Raw genomic sequence first — 16484 nt, 5'->3', positions numbered from 1 at the left:
CGATGGGGCCTTAGGTTTATTGAGGATTTGTCTAACGGTGTTTGGGCCTTAACGGTCAGACAATGAAGGATGTGTCCCTTTCTGTATTCTCTTTCTTTCCAACTTGCCAACTCTCCATGATAGTAACATAAAGGAAATTTTAAACGAAAGAGGTAATCTGTTAATTAATTATTTGAATGAATTAAATAGATCACAATGGATCTGCTCGGTTTTTATTCTATAGATGGTTGCCTGTATAATAGGTAAATTCTGCTATTGCTGTGGGATTTTTTATAATCCGGGTAAAAACGGTACAACGTTTGTTAGCCTCTCGAAAGGAGAGGTATTAAATAATGAAATAGCGATAGATATTTGCAGTACCGTAATATGAAAATGAATAAACAGAAAACCATGAACCGTTATGATTACCAGCAATATAATGTATCTATTCTATATACGATAATAAGTTATAAATTTATTTTTAAATAATTGTTTTAATATCTTTTTATAACTCATAAAATACCATTGTAACAATTAATAAAATTTTATTGATAGAAGAAGAGTACATATGGTAGATACGACTTAATTGTTGTATATTGGAAAGAAAGGAATTATCGGTCATATATTCTTACATTATTTGCTCAAATACTTAAAGCATCCTCAAGTGTGTGCATTCTTTGATAAGATACATACCATCATTTCGAAATCAGATCTGGGCGGCGCAATCCTTGCTTGTCCCTCCCTTCTACCGATGCACTCGCTGCGCTTTTATAATTCTCAATTTTGCCACAATGCGGCGCTGGTGAAGTTACAACGGGCGCTTTGAATTTCACCATGCTCTCAGTATACACGCGTCCTTCCCTGTCGACGGTTCGAGTGTGTCTTTAGACTATTTTTGATCGCTTGCTGTACGATACGCCACTTGTTTCGTTTATTCTCAAGTTGACTACCATCTTTAAGGAAACAAATTATTCTTGTAGAGTATCTTACGGACCTAGTATTTCATTTGACGGAAATGAAGTGTTAAGATAACAGTAGGCTGGTAATGAGCTTTGTGTTGAACTTGGTGTGTGCATCAACCGATGCATAATTGTGTTAAATTCTTCTGTGACAATAGTAACCAGTTCGTACGCAATACGATAAAACTGTGATTGTGTACACTGTTCGCGTAATCATAATCGTATTCGTACAAAAATGAAATCACCTTTCTGTGCGGTACTTAAATGTCTTGAAATATATACTTTCTAAAATTTACTTGTTGGGCATGAATGGACAGGTGCAATCTTCCAGGGAAAGGTTAGGTAAGTGCCAAATTTAATGCAAGTCAATTACGCATAAAAATTTCCTAGTAATTGATTTCTTCCTTGATTGTTCATAGTTGTGAGCAACGGAGATTTCTGTTCATTAGTCATTCCTTTTTTATTACTAAAATCTAGATCATGATTCTTAGTGATCCTACTTCATTCTTTTTTCATTCACTAAGAAAACTTTTTCGTATAATCGGTCGTAAAGAAAAAAGATTTTAGAAATATATGAACCATTGATTTGTCAAATGTGGCTTATTCTTAGCAGGTTTTACTAATAGTACAATGGGGCTGTTTTCTGGGTTTATTTCCACTGACCGTGTTCCAAACATACAACTGGCTACTACAAACAATGAATTACCTGTGGATGATTCCAATGTTAGTACAGAAGTTGATAGCAAAGTCAAAACAAAATTATTATCCATGTGGAATAATGTTAAATATGGTTAGTATGAAACAATTTCATAGTTAGTTAACACATTCAATGCAGAAAACATGAATGCACATGTTATAGAAAAATTGATTCCTACCCACGTCCTTAAATTTTATGTCCCACATTAAACGTGTTAACACATGTGCATATTGCAATAAATCTCATTTAGATTTTATTTTTTTGTAGGCTGGACCATCAAAGTAGTTAAAACAAATTTCTCAAAAGAATCTCCAGTATGCTTACTTGGAAAAATTTATCGCAAAAAGCCGGAAGAATTTTTGGAAAAGGCTTCCGAAGCTGAAAAGACTTTAGACACTGGAAGTGAAATATCTTTAGCCATGGATGCTATTAGTTTCGAAGATAGCATAGAGGAATTTAAGAAGGATTTCACCTCGCGTCTTTGGTTAACATACAGAAGGGAATTTCCTATATTGAATGGTTCTACATTTACCTCTGACTGTGGTTGGGGATGTATGCTACGTAGTGGTCAAATGATGTTGGCACAGGCATTGGTCTGCCATTTTCTTGGAAGAGGCACGTATCTTTATTATAAATTTTAGTTATAAATTGCGATGCAATAATTATTGATTATACATATTATACATATATCATATATATTATACTTTTTTTATAAAATAATTCATTTTCTCCATAGAATGGCGATGGCAGGTAGATCAACCACTAAAAACAGAACAACAGAAATTGGATGAATATAATCACAGGTTAATAATTAAATCATTTGGAGATCTACCAGACAGTACATCCCCATTTTCCATACATACACTTGTTTCTTTGGGTGCCCTGTCGGGAAAACGTGCTGGAGATTGGTATGGACCTTCCTCTGTAGCTCATCTTTTAAGCCAAGCAGTAGAACAAGCAGCAGAACGACATCCAGTATTTAGTAACTTGGCTGTTTATGTTGCTCAAGATTGCGCAGGTAATACAACAGCTGAGATACTTTTATTTGAATTGAATAATATTATTTGATAGGAATTTTTCTGTATACTCCCGACACCTAATCTATAATATTATTTTACAGTTTATCTGCAAGATGTAGAAAATGTATGCCAAATGCCGGATGGCAAGTGGAAGTCTCTTATACTTTTTGTACCTTTAAGGCTTGGTGCTGACAAATTGAATCTTGTTTATGCATCTTGCCTAACACATTTACTTACACTAAATACCTGTATTGGAGTTATCGGTGGCCGACCTCGCCATTCGCTTTATTTTATTGGTTTCCAGGAAGATAAATTAATTAATCTGGACCCACATTATTGTCAAGAAACTGTCGATGTATTAAAAGATAATTTTCCTTTGACGAGTTTTCATTGTACTTCACCACGAAAAATGTTAATATCAAAAATGGATCCTAGTTGTTGTGTTGGATTTTATTTTCATGATAAAATGCAATTTACAAACTTCATGGAGATTGCTCCCTCTGTATGTATGATGATTCTCTTGAAGATCATTGTTCTATATTTTAGATAATTCCTAAATCTAATGATATATTTTTGTTATTGCAGTACTTGGTGCCAGAAGATGAGAAAGTCGACTATCCGATGTTTTTATTTTGCGAAGGAAGCGGGAAAGATCTCCAACAAAAAGTTGAAATTGCAGAAAACACAATTCCCACTACTACCTCATTTACAGGTAATGGGACGTATGATGATGATCTTGACGAGTGCGAAGAATTTGAAGTAGTACAGTGAGATATTTATCATAGACATTAAAGAAGAAATATCATGTACTTAAAAAACATTCATGGATAGTTTTTGGAGAAGAATGATAATGTTTGTCATTAATCATAATTCTCTCTTCATTCGTCCATATATGTACAAGGAAGAAATCAATTGACGACTTTAGCAGATGACAACGTTGCATATTAGAGAGTTGAGTATTAATGTCTAAAATGAATTTATGCCGCAAGATGATCTTTAGATCTCAACGTGCTCGTTAAATGACTGACATGAATTAATATATCGATATTTTCTATTCGCGATAATACATTTATAGATTCAAATTAGCGTTATCGTTGATACTTTACTTCTGTGATCATAATTTAATGCGGCTTTTTGTATATCGGTTTGTTTTTGCACAATTTTTTTTTTTATCTCGTTTATTGATCTCAAAAATTATTGCTTTTAAATAATTGTTAGGATATTGATTTACTATATGACTTAGAATTGTCATAACCAAGAAGATATTTATTCTTTTTCACGCAATTATCACGTCAAAAACTTGCGTAGATTGTAAGTTGGCGATTTTGTTGTGAAGAGTACTTTTTATAAAAATTTCTTGATTCCTTACGGAAATGTTCCTGACATAGCTTATTTTGTAACACAGTAATATTAGATTTCTCTTAGATTTTTTGCAAAGGTAACTTGAGTATATTTCGTTGTGTGCTTAAATCAAAAATGTGTGTGTGTGTGTGCGCGCGTGTGTGTGTGTGTGAGCGCGTGCGTTGTGTGCCTGTGTGCGTGTGCGCGCGCAATCATCAGCGCACATTATACATATATTTAACCATATCTATCTGTTATAACATTTAAGCTTCAATTAATTTAAATTCTTTTTCATAATACAGCTTTAAGTTAGTTATTTATTTATTTAATATGTATTCTAATTTTCGTTTAATGACTATATTGAACTTATACTATATTGAACTTATACTAAGTTATACTAAGCGCATCACTATGTTTGACATAACGTTTTATGTTATGAAAGAGAAACATGTAATTAACCCTTTGCACTCGAGATGCGGCTCTCAGTTGCCACGGCGTTCCATACTGTAACTCCAGTGGTGAGCGAGAGGCGACAGACCTTGTTGGTGCTAGATTTCGACATCTCCAATTCATGTGAGTGTAATGTTGGTTCGTAAATTAGTTCCTTAGCTCTTTATGTTCTTTGTTAGAAGGTGTAAAGTGTTAGACTCTAAAATGAAGATAAAATGTTTAATTCCATATCCTTCCGAAACTATAGTTCTAATAACGTCTCCAACATTAGTTCGGATTCGAAGATCATGGCGAAAGTATAATAGTTTAGAAACCCTAAAAAATGGTTTTCGGAAGTGAAATTAGCTCAAATGAAAATGAACTTAATTTTGAACTGTTGAAAAATGAGATCAATTATATTCAAGAATGCATTTTGGTGAACCCTTTATAAATTATCATACAAAAAAAAAATACAGAGATTAATATTACAAAATCATATTTTCAAAGATGTAAATATAAATAAAGCATTAGAATATAATGTCTTTGTAAGTTAATTTGTATATAAAATCATTTTACGCTAATTGTAAGACACGCGTCACGTATACGCTAAATCATCCGGATTAGCTGCTACGCCCGACCGAAAAATTCCTCGAGTGCAAAGGGCTAACAAGCATATATAACATTAAGCTATTGTTATCATGAAAAAGACGAGTTAATATTCGAATGAAAAGAAAATGTGAGCATGATATATAATGTATATTATACTCATATTAATTAAGATCTGTACACAATTAAAAATTATTAAAATTCTTATATCGATACAGTTAGAAATAAAAATAAAAAAATGATAAAAATCATGTTCCAACGTTTATTTCCTGTTTCTCCAATACATCTTAAAATTACAATATAAACATAATATATATCATACCTTGGTACATCTACGCATCATACGAGTCTCAATAAATTCTACCAATTTAGAATAAGTCTTTAGCTTCTTTGATTCCTTTATATTACAATATTAACAATGTTTTACAATTGATATTTATAAAGCATGGTAAGTGTACTTCAATATAAACCATTGTATTTACAATTACTTGTTTCATTCATGACTTTTATTAAAATATTTGACATTATTGTCGTAAATACTTTTAGCAAATTTAACGTGTCGATGTAAAGAAAATATTTAAATATAAAGATCAAATTAAACATATATAAAACAAGTAAAAATTAACAAATTTTGTACTATGATCATGCAAAATATTTAAATGTAAAATATTTAAATGATCTATGTCAATTGTTAAATATATATATATATATATATATATATATATATATAGTATATGTAAGTTACAGAAAAATATATCATAGATTTTTTCCACAATTTGTATTCATTAATCAATCCATTAATATTTGTGCGTATGTAAATTAATACCTTATAGCACACATGGAAGTATATGTTCACTATTAATTTAAACGATTTGCACTAATTCGTTATTTGTTCTGTTAAAATACTCTATGCTCTATAATACGCTCTAGCGAATTAAGACTAGGATAAGTATTCTGTAAGGGATTGTTTTACAAGTGGCCATAACTCATCAGTAGTGTTACCTCGAAAAGTACTCAATAGTCCTAAATTACCATAAAATTTTAAAATAGGCTCAGTTGCATCTGAATATCTCTTCAGCCTTTCTTGTACAATTTCAATCTTATCATCGTCCCTTTTACTTAAGGGTTCACCGGTCACATCATCCTTACCCTGTTGAAAATCAAATTAATATTAATCATTCGAAGGAAATACATAGTTGAGAATGATCGAAAGTCTCAAAGATATAAAAAATCGTGTAAAAAAAACTTTATCGGTTACTGAATCGAAGGGAAGGTAATCTAATTATTAAGTTTTATTAGACATGTTGGCAATGATACATTTGGATATAAATTGAAGTTTCTGTTCCAACTTACCGGTACTTTAGGACTGTTGAACCCGATGTTATATACTCTTCCACTGGGCAAATGAATCCACCTGTTTTTCACGCGGTCTAATATCACCTTGATGGGAACATCAAGGTAGATGACTAGATTCACTGGATGTATTTTTTGTAGTTTCTCCGCTTGCGTTAAGGTTCTTGGAAATCCTGTAGCAATGCCAAGTACTTATTTCGAATTTAGTTACCCGCCACCGTAATATATTGCATGTTCAACGTCAGTATTGGACATTAACTGATAAAAGTAATAATTTAATCATCGCAAACGTAATTAATTTAATAATTAAATAACGAATTTAATATTTGATCTAATTGATAGTTAAATATACACATCGTTGAACGAAGATATTTAAATAATATAATAATTCATTCGTTAGTCGCAAAAGGCAATAAAATATCTCAACTCTAATAATCAGTTATTAATTATATTAAATATTGCCCAACGCTGAAGTGACGTTTTTAAGATTTCAATTTTCCTTGAATTACTCACCGTCTAGCAACCAATTCTGATCACCAACCGAATCGATTTCTTTGTTTATCATTGATATCATTACATCATCAGGAACGAATTTACCGGATAACACGTAACTCGAAACTGCTTTACCCAATTCTATATAATTAAAATGATTACATACGTGTTATTTATTAACGCAACGATTACATATATTTATCTTTTCATACTAAGCATTGTTATTTTTCTGTTAATTAATCATACGGCGGACTTTGATACGAACGATAATTGTATCGATGAGAGATCATATTTATCCCGAGAATATTACTTAAATTCATATATATATCAAAGAGTTTGGTATTTTGTCATTGTTTGAATAAATAACCTGACAAAATGATACTGGATACGTATATAAAAGCATAAAGTATACTCTAATTGCGTGCGTAATTAGCTATTTCCAGATATGAATGCGTATTCTTCTAAGCAATTTTTTACAAACTATACAAAATTTTGGTAATTTACTTTGTTGATTTTTAATTAAATGTGTAAAATAGTCTGCATAGTAGTTTTTTATAGGATTAGAGATTAGAGATTAATTCATAAAAGTAACAAGAAATACCTAATAAGCTAATACAGATAGATTCTATAACATGAATCTACGTATATCAACTTGATTATATGTACGGAATGACGAAGGCAATTTATACTTGCGCTAGATTAATTTCCTGTATTTGTATCGATAGCTTATTAAATTTTGAAATTTGAAACAATAAAATATCAACAGAGATTTACATTATCTAACGATAAATAATGTTGCAATATAATTCCGAACACGAGTCCAGATGTTTGAGTGTTTATAAATAAACAGTACGGTTTTCATTCAATTCTCGCGTAAATTTAGTTCTCAATGAACGTAATGCGATGCTATTACGTGAAATCGTTAAACAAAACTTAACAAGAGCAATCTTAATTTGTTTAGGAAATATCGAAGAAATAAGCGTTTTTCTAATTGTATTTCATGAAATAAAACATCTCAAAGACAATTTTTGAGCTCAAAGCATATATGTACACACATATATATCACGAATTATATATATCTAAAATTTAAAAAAATGTTCTTGACAAATTTATTTTAGAAAACGCAAAAGTTTTATTATTTTTATTGGTATAATTGAACGATATAGCAAAAAATTTATAGTTTGAAACGTACCGGTGTTACTATTCATATGAAGTCGTAATTTATCACCGCTCGATATGTGAGTCATCTTAAAATGTTTGACAATTCGAGTTGACATAGTTCCTTTACCAGAAGCAGGGGCACCTAGTATTACGGCCCTGAAGGCCGTAGCCTTGGTACACCACGTGGATAGCGTTACCATTAAATCGTTACTTTAAAGAAACACCAAAATAAAAAAAATTGGAACTTTTTATGTTGAACACATGAACTTCAAGTTGCTCTATACTATTACTTCTGACGAAGATTCACGCGAGAATGTTATGGTAACTATAATTCTTTGAAATATGACGCGTTACTCTATAACAGTGACCTGTGAACCACGATGGCGACCAGTTGTCGAACTGTTAGATAACTGATTAACCAATGAACGAAAACATCTAGTTTTTTCTGCTTTAATAGGTGGCTGTACTGAAGGATGCACGTAAGTACATAACATCCAATAATCTACTGCAATATCAATCTTTCTGTGTATTTTGCCACATTAAGTTGTGACGTTAAATGGTTCTTTTATTTTTAACATAGAAGGATTCTTAAAGATTTGATGATAATAATACATTATTTTTATTGACAAAGTAGCACTTTATTCATATGAAAAAGTAATACAACATTAGGGCCTGTGCTCGATTTCTTATTTCTTTTTATAATTATTTTCAAAAGCGTATGTAACGAGAAAACTAGAGAAGGCCTTCTTTTCGTTTGGACAACTTACACATTCTATATAACAATAGGTCAAAATTACAAATTGTGGGAATCTCGTTGGCCTTAAAAGCCTGTCATTGTGTACTACAGGTTAATAATGTCTTTGTTTACATCTTTGTTTGCATCTATATAACTATGTTTTCAATGTTTTCTTTTTCAATTCTATTAAATCCGTAAGTCGAAGTAATGTACAATATATCGTTAAAACCATTTTTTCTTTTTTGCAATATTGTATACCCTTTTAAAATATATTTATAAATCTTCATAATCACGAGCTATCATTTATGTGTACCTTAACGTCCTTTATTAACACTAAGCACCCAAATGTCACTCAACATATTGCAAGTTTGATCAAATACAATTGAAGCTTACCCCGAGCCTACTGCTACTTGGGTATGTACGTAGTACATATTAAGTCTTAAATCTTAAAAAAAATATATACTCAAATTTCATTTCTTTCGTTATTTCATTGCTTCCTCAAATTTGTTTTTTTTTTCAAATTTGGAATTCTTTCCAATAAGGAGTCATAACTGTCAGGAAGACTATTATGAACATTTTACAGTTTTATGATGAAATATTTTCAGCTTTCAACAAAAATTAAAAAACGAGAAAGAAACGTGTTACTCCTAAGTTAAAACTTGAGACTGAACTTCAATAAAAATAACACGTAAATATAAGTTTGTATTATTATATCTCATTCTTTTAACCCGTGGGACAAAATGGGACGATCACTGTATATAATCAGATTTTTACCCAAATATTGAAAATTCGTTACTTCACCGTAATAATGGTGCACATATAAGTGCTTTGAATCTGATACAGTAGTGTTGATTTATGTAAATGCGTGTTTTCTGTGTTGCGTGTAGTTCCTCCTAAATACATGAAAGTAAATAAAAAAGTTTCGCCAACATCTGTGATCCTTTACCAAAGCTCCCCATCTTTTTCTTTAGCTGGTACTTCTATTACTCGTGGTTTGTCGATTATTCTAGCCATGCGATTCCCTTTCTCTACGATACCAATGATCCACGCTTGGTATCCTTCCTGCTTTTCGATATCTTTACAATATGCAGCAGCCTAAAAATATGTAAATTATATGAATTTGATCAATAAAAGCATTTCATTAACAATTTCCATATTAACGGAAAAAAAATAATTGTAAGAGAGTCGACAGCACCAAGATGTCTACAATAACAAATCGGCATGGAAATCTCTATTTCTTTTCCTGCCGTTCTTTAGAGTATTTAATGACGAATAATATACTCTACTGTATTAGCAGGATTTGAGTAAAATACTTAAGAACAAAAGATGTCAAACCTGTTCTCTAGGTAAGCAAATAAGTAATCCTCCGCTAGTTTCCGCCGAGTGTCCTTGAAGGAGTTGAAACATGTTACCGCACGCTTTTGCTACAGCTGCCATTTTTGCGATTACGGGCAAATTATGAATAACAAAAGAGACTTCGTTCTTCTGGTGTTTGGCCAAATTTTGTGCGTGTCCCAAAAGGCCAAAACCCGTAACATCTGTTGCTCCGTGTGCATTGTATTTATGCATTAATCTAGCCGCTGGAAAATAAAAAGATCAATTACTGTTGTTGTATTAATCAAAATATCAAACTACAATTTAACACATACCTATTCTGTTAAGCCTGGCCATACTATCCATTGCTCTCTGATAAGCTTTCCTTACATCATCTTCACTGACCACAAGTTTAATTCTGTTCCAGCGATCTGCTTGCTCTAACCATTGATGAGCATTAACAGCGACTTGAGTTCCAAGTGGCTTTGTCAAAACAAGAACATCACCCACAACGGCATTGTCTGGTCTGTGATATAAACAATCATCATTAAGGAAGGAATGATACAATCACATGTCATTCATTCTTTCATTAGTACATACACAATGTATTCGTTTGGTTGACAAACAGTAGAAGCAACACCACCTACTGTACACCAAGGATTAACAACTGTTTGACCTCCCGTTACCGTTGTACCAGCTTCCAGAGCAGAATCTTTGAACCCTCTCATGATCAAGGGCACAACAACATCTCTTTCCTTTTCAGTCATCTTTGTACTGACTCCCAACAACATTAGCATATTGTCACATTCAGTAACACCCATGGCATACAGATCACTGATAACATTTGCACATGCAATTTTACCTGGAAAAATACTCCAATACAAGTGGTTAAACAGCATGCCATAAAACAAATTTTATCCGTAATAAAGAAACTGTATTTTATGTAACAACTGTGTAATTCAATGAATATAATATAGAAAATGTAACTATTAAAATTGTATGACAATTAAAATATCATAGTGTTGTGCATCTTACCCATCATGTAAGGATCATCAACTAATGGATAGAAGAAATCTGTAGTTTGTACCAAACTAAGCCCTCCATGCCTCAGTGGAGTTACGGAGGAATCCATGCCAATGCCTGAAATGCAAAATATGAATGTTTAATGTTTATCTATTTTCAAAAAGACAAGAAAAAAAATAATATTTCAAAGTTTCTTTTACATGATTTTTTTAAAATATATTTTAATTAAATCATAGAATAACATTATCGAAAAAATATACATTATTTGCATATATTAGTTATTCCGATATTATATACATATTTTGTATATATTATTAAAGTACAAGTTGAGAACACTCGTATTTCCGGTGGCGTGGGAGAAATCGGGCGGGAGACGATAACATGGCTGCTAACACGATAGGGATGCCTATTGCGATATTTGCGCCCTAGGTATTTCCGATAAAATTTCTTATTTACAGCTAAAATTCCCACAACGGGTAACAAATCTCTAGTTACTATATTACATGAATAAAATATAGTATTTAAATATTAACATACAGTACCATCAGGTATGGAAAATTTTCCCCGGGAAAAATTTCTTTAATTAACAAATTGTAATTTCTACATCTTCTCTTTAATAAAAACAATTGCCAAAAAAATATAAAAATCGGAAAGAGCAATTTAATCGTAGAAACGTTCGGACAAATATTTGTATGAACATAACCAATAAAAGTTAAGAAAAAATAAAATTATTATAAAATGTCTATATACAATCAAACATGTCGACATGCGTAATATCCTCTTGTACACGCGCGCAATAAAATCAAGCTACTCACCGATGCGTGGAATGGCCATGTGCATAAAATGGGCATGTTCATGATCTTGTGCGCTACCATCGTCGGCCTGTAGTCCCTCGAGGAGTTTCCCAAGAACCTCCTGAGGGACTTTACACCCTCATCCTTTTAGGTCGGCGAACCGCGTAAGGTGGAAACCCACGTCGAGATCATGTGCCACAGGGTCAAACGGCCTACGCAAAGCTAAGGCGTTTGGATTTCCACCGAGCTCTAACTGGGCTACGGACAGGGCGTCTTGAGCAACCGGGGTTCCCTGTAGTTCCGCCATCTTGCTAAAACTAAAACTAACGACGAACCGGGTACGCGATGCGTTTCGCGGCCCTGGCACAACGATTCTCTTTCCAGCGGCTTCTCCTCCGTTCTAATTCTTGTTGCGCTATGTATCTACAAGTAGGTTCTCACGCTTGCCAGCTGCGCTCTCTGTACTTACGATATGCAGCTACAAATCCACGAACGCCGCCGACAGACAGCCACTGGCTTCGTAGCCCTTACTCTACTCGAGTAACACGAACTCGTTGCAAACGAGAATTATACTTTGCACCGGCGTCGACTAACCGGGATCGTACGTGCTAACAAAATGGACGAGCCTCCAGCTTTTACAGAATCGGAAGAACGCGCAAGGCTACCAAGAGCCCCCCCAATGTCCTTACCGTGATATTGCTTTATTCTGATAGGCCTTTTCGAATTGACGCATGCGCATTTCTCGCTCAGCCTCCAGGTACGTCCGTATAACAACGATTCGCCCGTATCGGTCGTACGCGGAGCTGAATTTTGTTGTGTCACGAATTGACGCGACAAGTGTGCCTTTGTGACGTGTATATACTTTGCTCTTGATAAGTTCAAGCACCGACAAGCTAATTATCTTTTATGTATGTTCACATCATAATTATCGAATAATTGGGAGAAGATTTGGTTGTTTAAATAGATGCGCAGTTTTATAAACGGTGATCGGCAAATGTTTCTCGTAAAAAGATATTCAGTTTCAATTGTTACTAAGATGTATATTCTGCTTATTTGCCGATTGATAATAACGTATTTTTCTATTCAAATTAGTATACATATTTATATTCCGTTATAACTGATCTTGAATTGATTGGTTGAAATATTTTACACTTTTTTTGGTAAAAACATTCAATAGTAAAAATTCTGATATACGCCAATGAAAGTACAATCTGATTTAAAATTCTTTCATATCCAGTTGGAGTAATATGAAAACGTAGAACTATTTCAGGATTTTTAAAGTCGTTATTTATATTTATCTTTATATTATTCTAAAAATTAATACACATCAATTAGTTTTTATTATAACCTGTTAACACTAAGAATTTTAGGCAATTTTTCCTATGTTCAGAAAAATAAAAAAATCATCAAAGATGTGGTAATTTATTATTGAAAGAAGATTTTTATCTTGTTTTCTTGTTTTCTCGCATTGATCCACGTTTTTAAGCTACGCGATTATTTCTTAGGATCTCTTACTAATGCAAAGTATAGTTTGTAAAGACAATTTGTCTGAAAAGGACCATGTTCGCATTCGCACGTGCATCGTATGTACAATACATTTAAGAATGTTTCTGTAGAATGCAGAATTCAGTTGTTTTCTGACAGTTCACCGGAAAGAGCCAAATCTTTTGGCGCAACGCATACTCAATTTTCATTAGTTTTTTCCGTTGGCTCGAAGATACCGCGTTGTTTCGATTGACCAATCCACATTCTTCAGTGATTCTCAGTTATGTCAAGACATGTTTTAACCGTGCATATCTTTCCGCTCATTTCTACATATTCTGTATCTTTTGCGAATTTACGAAGCAAGGAAAATAAGTTGTTATCGGAGTGGGAATAACGGAAATGAGCCATTTCTGTTATCCAGTCCGGTGCAGTCGTAAAATTGTATACGTTCGGCCGTATCTTGTTTCTAACTGTCTCTTATTATTACAAATACTTGTGGGATTTTGTTATTTATTTTGGTGATAAAGTATACAGTTTTATTAATTATTTATTATTATTACGGTTTTATCGATAATAATATATCAATAAATTATAAATTATAAATTATAAATTATAAATTATAAATTATAAATTATTTTAGAATACAGATTTCTCTTCACAAATTGTGTTAACACCCTTTCCAAGTCTTCTTATATATTTTATTTTATTAAACGTAATTTAGGCAGTCTATATTGTTATACGTTTATACATATCATTATAAACTCTGATAAAGTCCTTTAATTTAAAACTGATCGACCCTTTCGTCCTGTTGATTTTTTACTATAGCGCAAGGAATATCGTTTTCGATCGACATTGCCGATTCCTTTTCGTTTAGTATTTTATCGATCAAATTTAATACAGATATTTTAAAACTTCTTTTCTCTTGTCTCGTCATCTGCCGTACGTCTGGAAGTAAGCTTTTAAAGAACAGTAAGTCTGCATCATTAATCGATTCGTCGACATCTCGTTTTTTGGCTAGGATACAATTATCCAAGCACCTATGTGATAATCGGTCGTCTGTAAGCCTCATCGTTTTACTCCTCACGAACGTGTACTCTTCGTTCTTCGAGTCTCCATCTCTTTCTGGTTCTGGCATCGTTTGGTTAGATTTGTTTAATTTCTCGTAATTAGAGGACGTATCAGAAGCGGTCTCCTCTTCGTTCCAGTTCTCCTGCGCTATTGGTCCTTCCTCGTTCAAACTGTCATCTGGCCTGAAAACAAAAAAGAGAAACAGAAAAAAATAGCTCGATGAATCACGTGATATGTTATCGATTTTCTATTGCATGTCAATATAGGTCAGTTACCTGCGAAGTTTGCTGTAAGGAAGTAAAAAATCCATATAATCGGCCATGTAATATGGTTTTTTTGCTTTCGAATTCGTTGTATTTTGATTTCTTAAATGTCTACTGAAGCTGGCGCGAAGATTCTTCCATTTCTCCTTACATTCTGCAGCTACGGGAAAAATATGCAGAGATATGAAAAATACGGTTGAACTTTTATAGGAAACCTGAAAGACATATTTAAATTTGGAATAATTCTTACCAGAAGCGTTTACTTCTTGCGCCACCGCTCTCCACATTTTATTTCGTACAACCCTATTATGGTAGTCATTACAACTGAGATCATATAACGCTGGATATTTTTTAACTGTTAATACTAAGTTTATGTAATTCCTTGTTTCATCCATTTTTTAAATAATAAATAAATATGTCGCTCTATTGTGAATTAATACCTTCTTAAAAAGAATGGATCATTTATTCAAATTAAAGTACGTTCAGCATTGACAGAAAATTATTTCTCAAAGTAACAGCCGCTTGTCTTCTTAATTTCTACACGAATAGTAACCACGCGACTTTGAATTCATAAGATTTGCGTTTATCGGTGTGCAGTCCGTATCACAATATCTGGTGTCATACGGAGTTCGCGAACACGCAATGTCTGCGACGCTTTCCCAACTTCTATCACTTTCACTAGTCACTTTTTATACTTTTAGATTGATTTTCTGAGCTGCTGAACGTCGAACAATAGTTGGAATATCATAGCGCAATGCGTAAAACAATATGTACTTGATCGGTGGATATGGTTCGATATCAGAAAGTTGTCGCGTCACCGACAAAACGTCATGTCGCCTCACGTCTGTCGTTTCCAGGAGTGAAGACGATATTGTTGGACCCTAGGCGTACAATAGTAGTGTAAATTGCCTACTAAAATTATTGGTATGGTTTCTATTGTATTGTAATTAATGTAAACTGTCATTTAATACATTATATCAAAGAATCAATTAACACGTAACTTGAGATGAGAAAATAAAATTATTAATGATCAATTATAACGAGCTACATTCATGCAGGGATATTTCTAGTGTGTTCGGATCGGAAAATAGAGATACACTTTTAGTTATTCAGGTATTTGTAATCTGTATTACCCTTATGCGATAAAACTAACCATCCGATAACGTAGACAACAAGAGACGTTCATGTCGGTGTCGTTATCGATAATAAATCGGTAGATAAAATCTTTCGAATTACTCAAGCGAAATAATTCATTCAGTTATATAATTCATTTAGTTATGGACAAGATACAGAATATACATACGTATTATTATCGTTTATGTATGTAAACATAGGATAGATTTGACGTTATGTGGGATATTGGCGTATCATATGTTCTGAAATACCGATTATGAAAAAAATCAGTGTTTTTTACGCCCTCTGCAATTTGCTTCGGCGAATGGTATAGTATAGAAATTATGTATATACGTAAGTACATACATACTTGATCTGACTTAATCGATAAAAGTACCTGCCACATAGAAACTAAAGAAGAGATACTACGTATATATGAAAAATATATTATATTTCAAACTCCCTTTCAACTTAAGAGATGTATACAGAATGTTACCTACTATTAGTATCAGAAAGAAAATGAGAGAGCTCATACTTATGATTCCGGATCTTCCCAGACTAGTGCTGCCACCAGCAGTCAAGTACTGCAGATATTTCACGCTAGCATATACAAGAACCTTTAAAGTTAAGAACGTCGTTTGTTTGATTCCAG

The 16484-nt window shown here is 32.9% G+C and overlaps 4 protein-coding genes across 5 annotated transcripts; 1 reads left to right on the top strand and 3 right to left on the bottom strand.

Moving 5' to 3' along the window:
* The first annotated feature begins 815 nt into the window (after positions 1-815).
* Positions 816-5278, top strand: LOC126917253 (cysteine protease ATG4D). 2 transcript variants are annotated; one of them, XM_050723968.1, is made up of 6 exons: positions 816-1280; positions 1549-1728; positions 1903-2250; positions 2372-2653; positions 2756-3156; positions 3240-5278. In XM_050723968.1, exons 1-6 carry the CDS (start codon positions 1244-1246, stop codon positions 3423-3425), a joined length of 1434 nt encoding a protein of 477 aa, XP_050579925.1. In that variant the 5' UTR covers positions 816-1243; the 3' UTR covers positions 3426-5278. The 2 variants fall into 2 exon arrangements, with proteins under 2 accessions (XP_050579925.1, XP_050579926.1); XM_050723969.1 differs by having other exon boundaries at positions 1552-1728; positions 3240-3518.
* Positions 5279-8453, bottom strand: LOC126917281 (GTP:AMP phosphotransferase AK3, mitochondrial). Its single transcript, XM_050724018.1, has 4 exons — positions 8068-8453; positions 6897-7016; positions 6384-6556; positions 5279-6180 (listed from the first exon to the last, which is right to left on the bottom strand). The coding sequence occupies exons 1-4, from the start codon at positions 8234-8236 to the stop codon at positions 5971-5973; spliced, it is 672 nt and encodes a 223-aa protein (XP_050579975.1). The 5' UTR covers positions 8237-8453; the 3' UTR covers positions 5279-5970.
* An 822-nt stretch (positions 8454-9275) lies between these two features.
* On the bottom strand, positions 9276-12572 carry LOC126917262 (inactive selenide, water dikinase-like protein). The gene is made up of 6 exons (XM_050723985.1): positions 11925-12572; positions 11122-11226; positions 10687-10948; positions 10422-10612; positions 10108-10352; positions 9276-9867 (listed from the first exon to the last, which is right to left on the bottom strand). Exons 1-6 carry the CDS (start codon positions 12208-12210, stop codon positions 9715-9717), a joined length of 1242 nt encoding a protein of 413 aa, XP_050579942.1. The 5' UTR covers positions 12211-12572; the 3' UTR covers positions 9276-9714.
* A 1345-nt stretch (positions 12573-13917) lies between these two features.
* On the bottom strand, positions 13918-15781 carry LOC126917277 (uncharacterized). Its single transcript, XM_050724013.1, has 3 exons — positions 14970-15781; positions 14732-14879; positions 13918-14638 (listed from the first exon to the last, which is right to left on the bottom strand). The coding sequence occupies exons 1-3, from the start codon at positions 15112-15114 to the stop codon at positions 14170-14172; spliced, it is 762 nt and encodes a 253-aa protein (XP_050579970.1). The 5' UTR covers positions 15115-15781; the 3' UTR covers positions 13918-14169.
* Between the last annotated feature and the right edge of the window lie 703 nt (positions 15782-16484).

Source organism: Bombus affinis, chromosome 6 (genome assembly GCF_024516045.1).
Source record: "Bombus affinis isolate iyBomAffi1 chromosome 6, iyBomAffi1.2, whole genome shotgun sequence".
NCBI lineage: Eukaryota > Metazoa > Arthropoda > Insecta > Hymenoptera > Apidae > Bombus > Bombus affinis.
The sequence above is the reverse complement of the archived record's forward strand: the minus strand, read 5'-3'. Positions and strand labels throughout refer to the sequence as shown.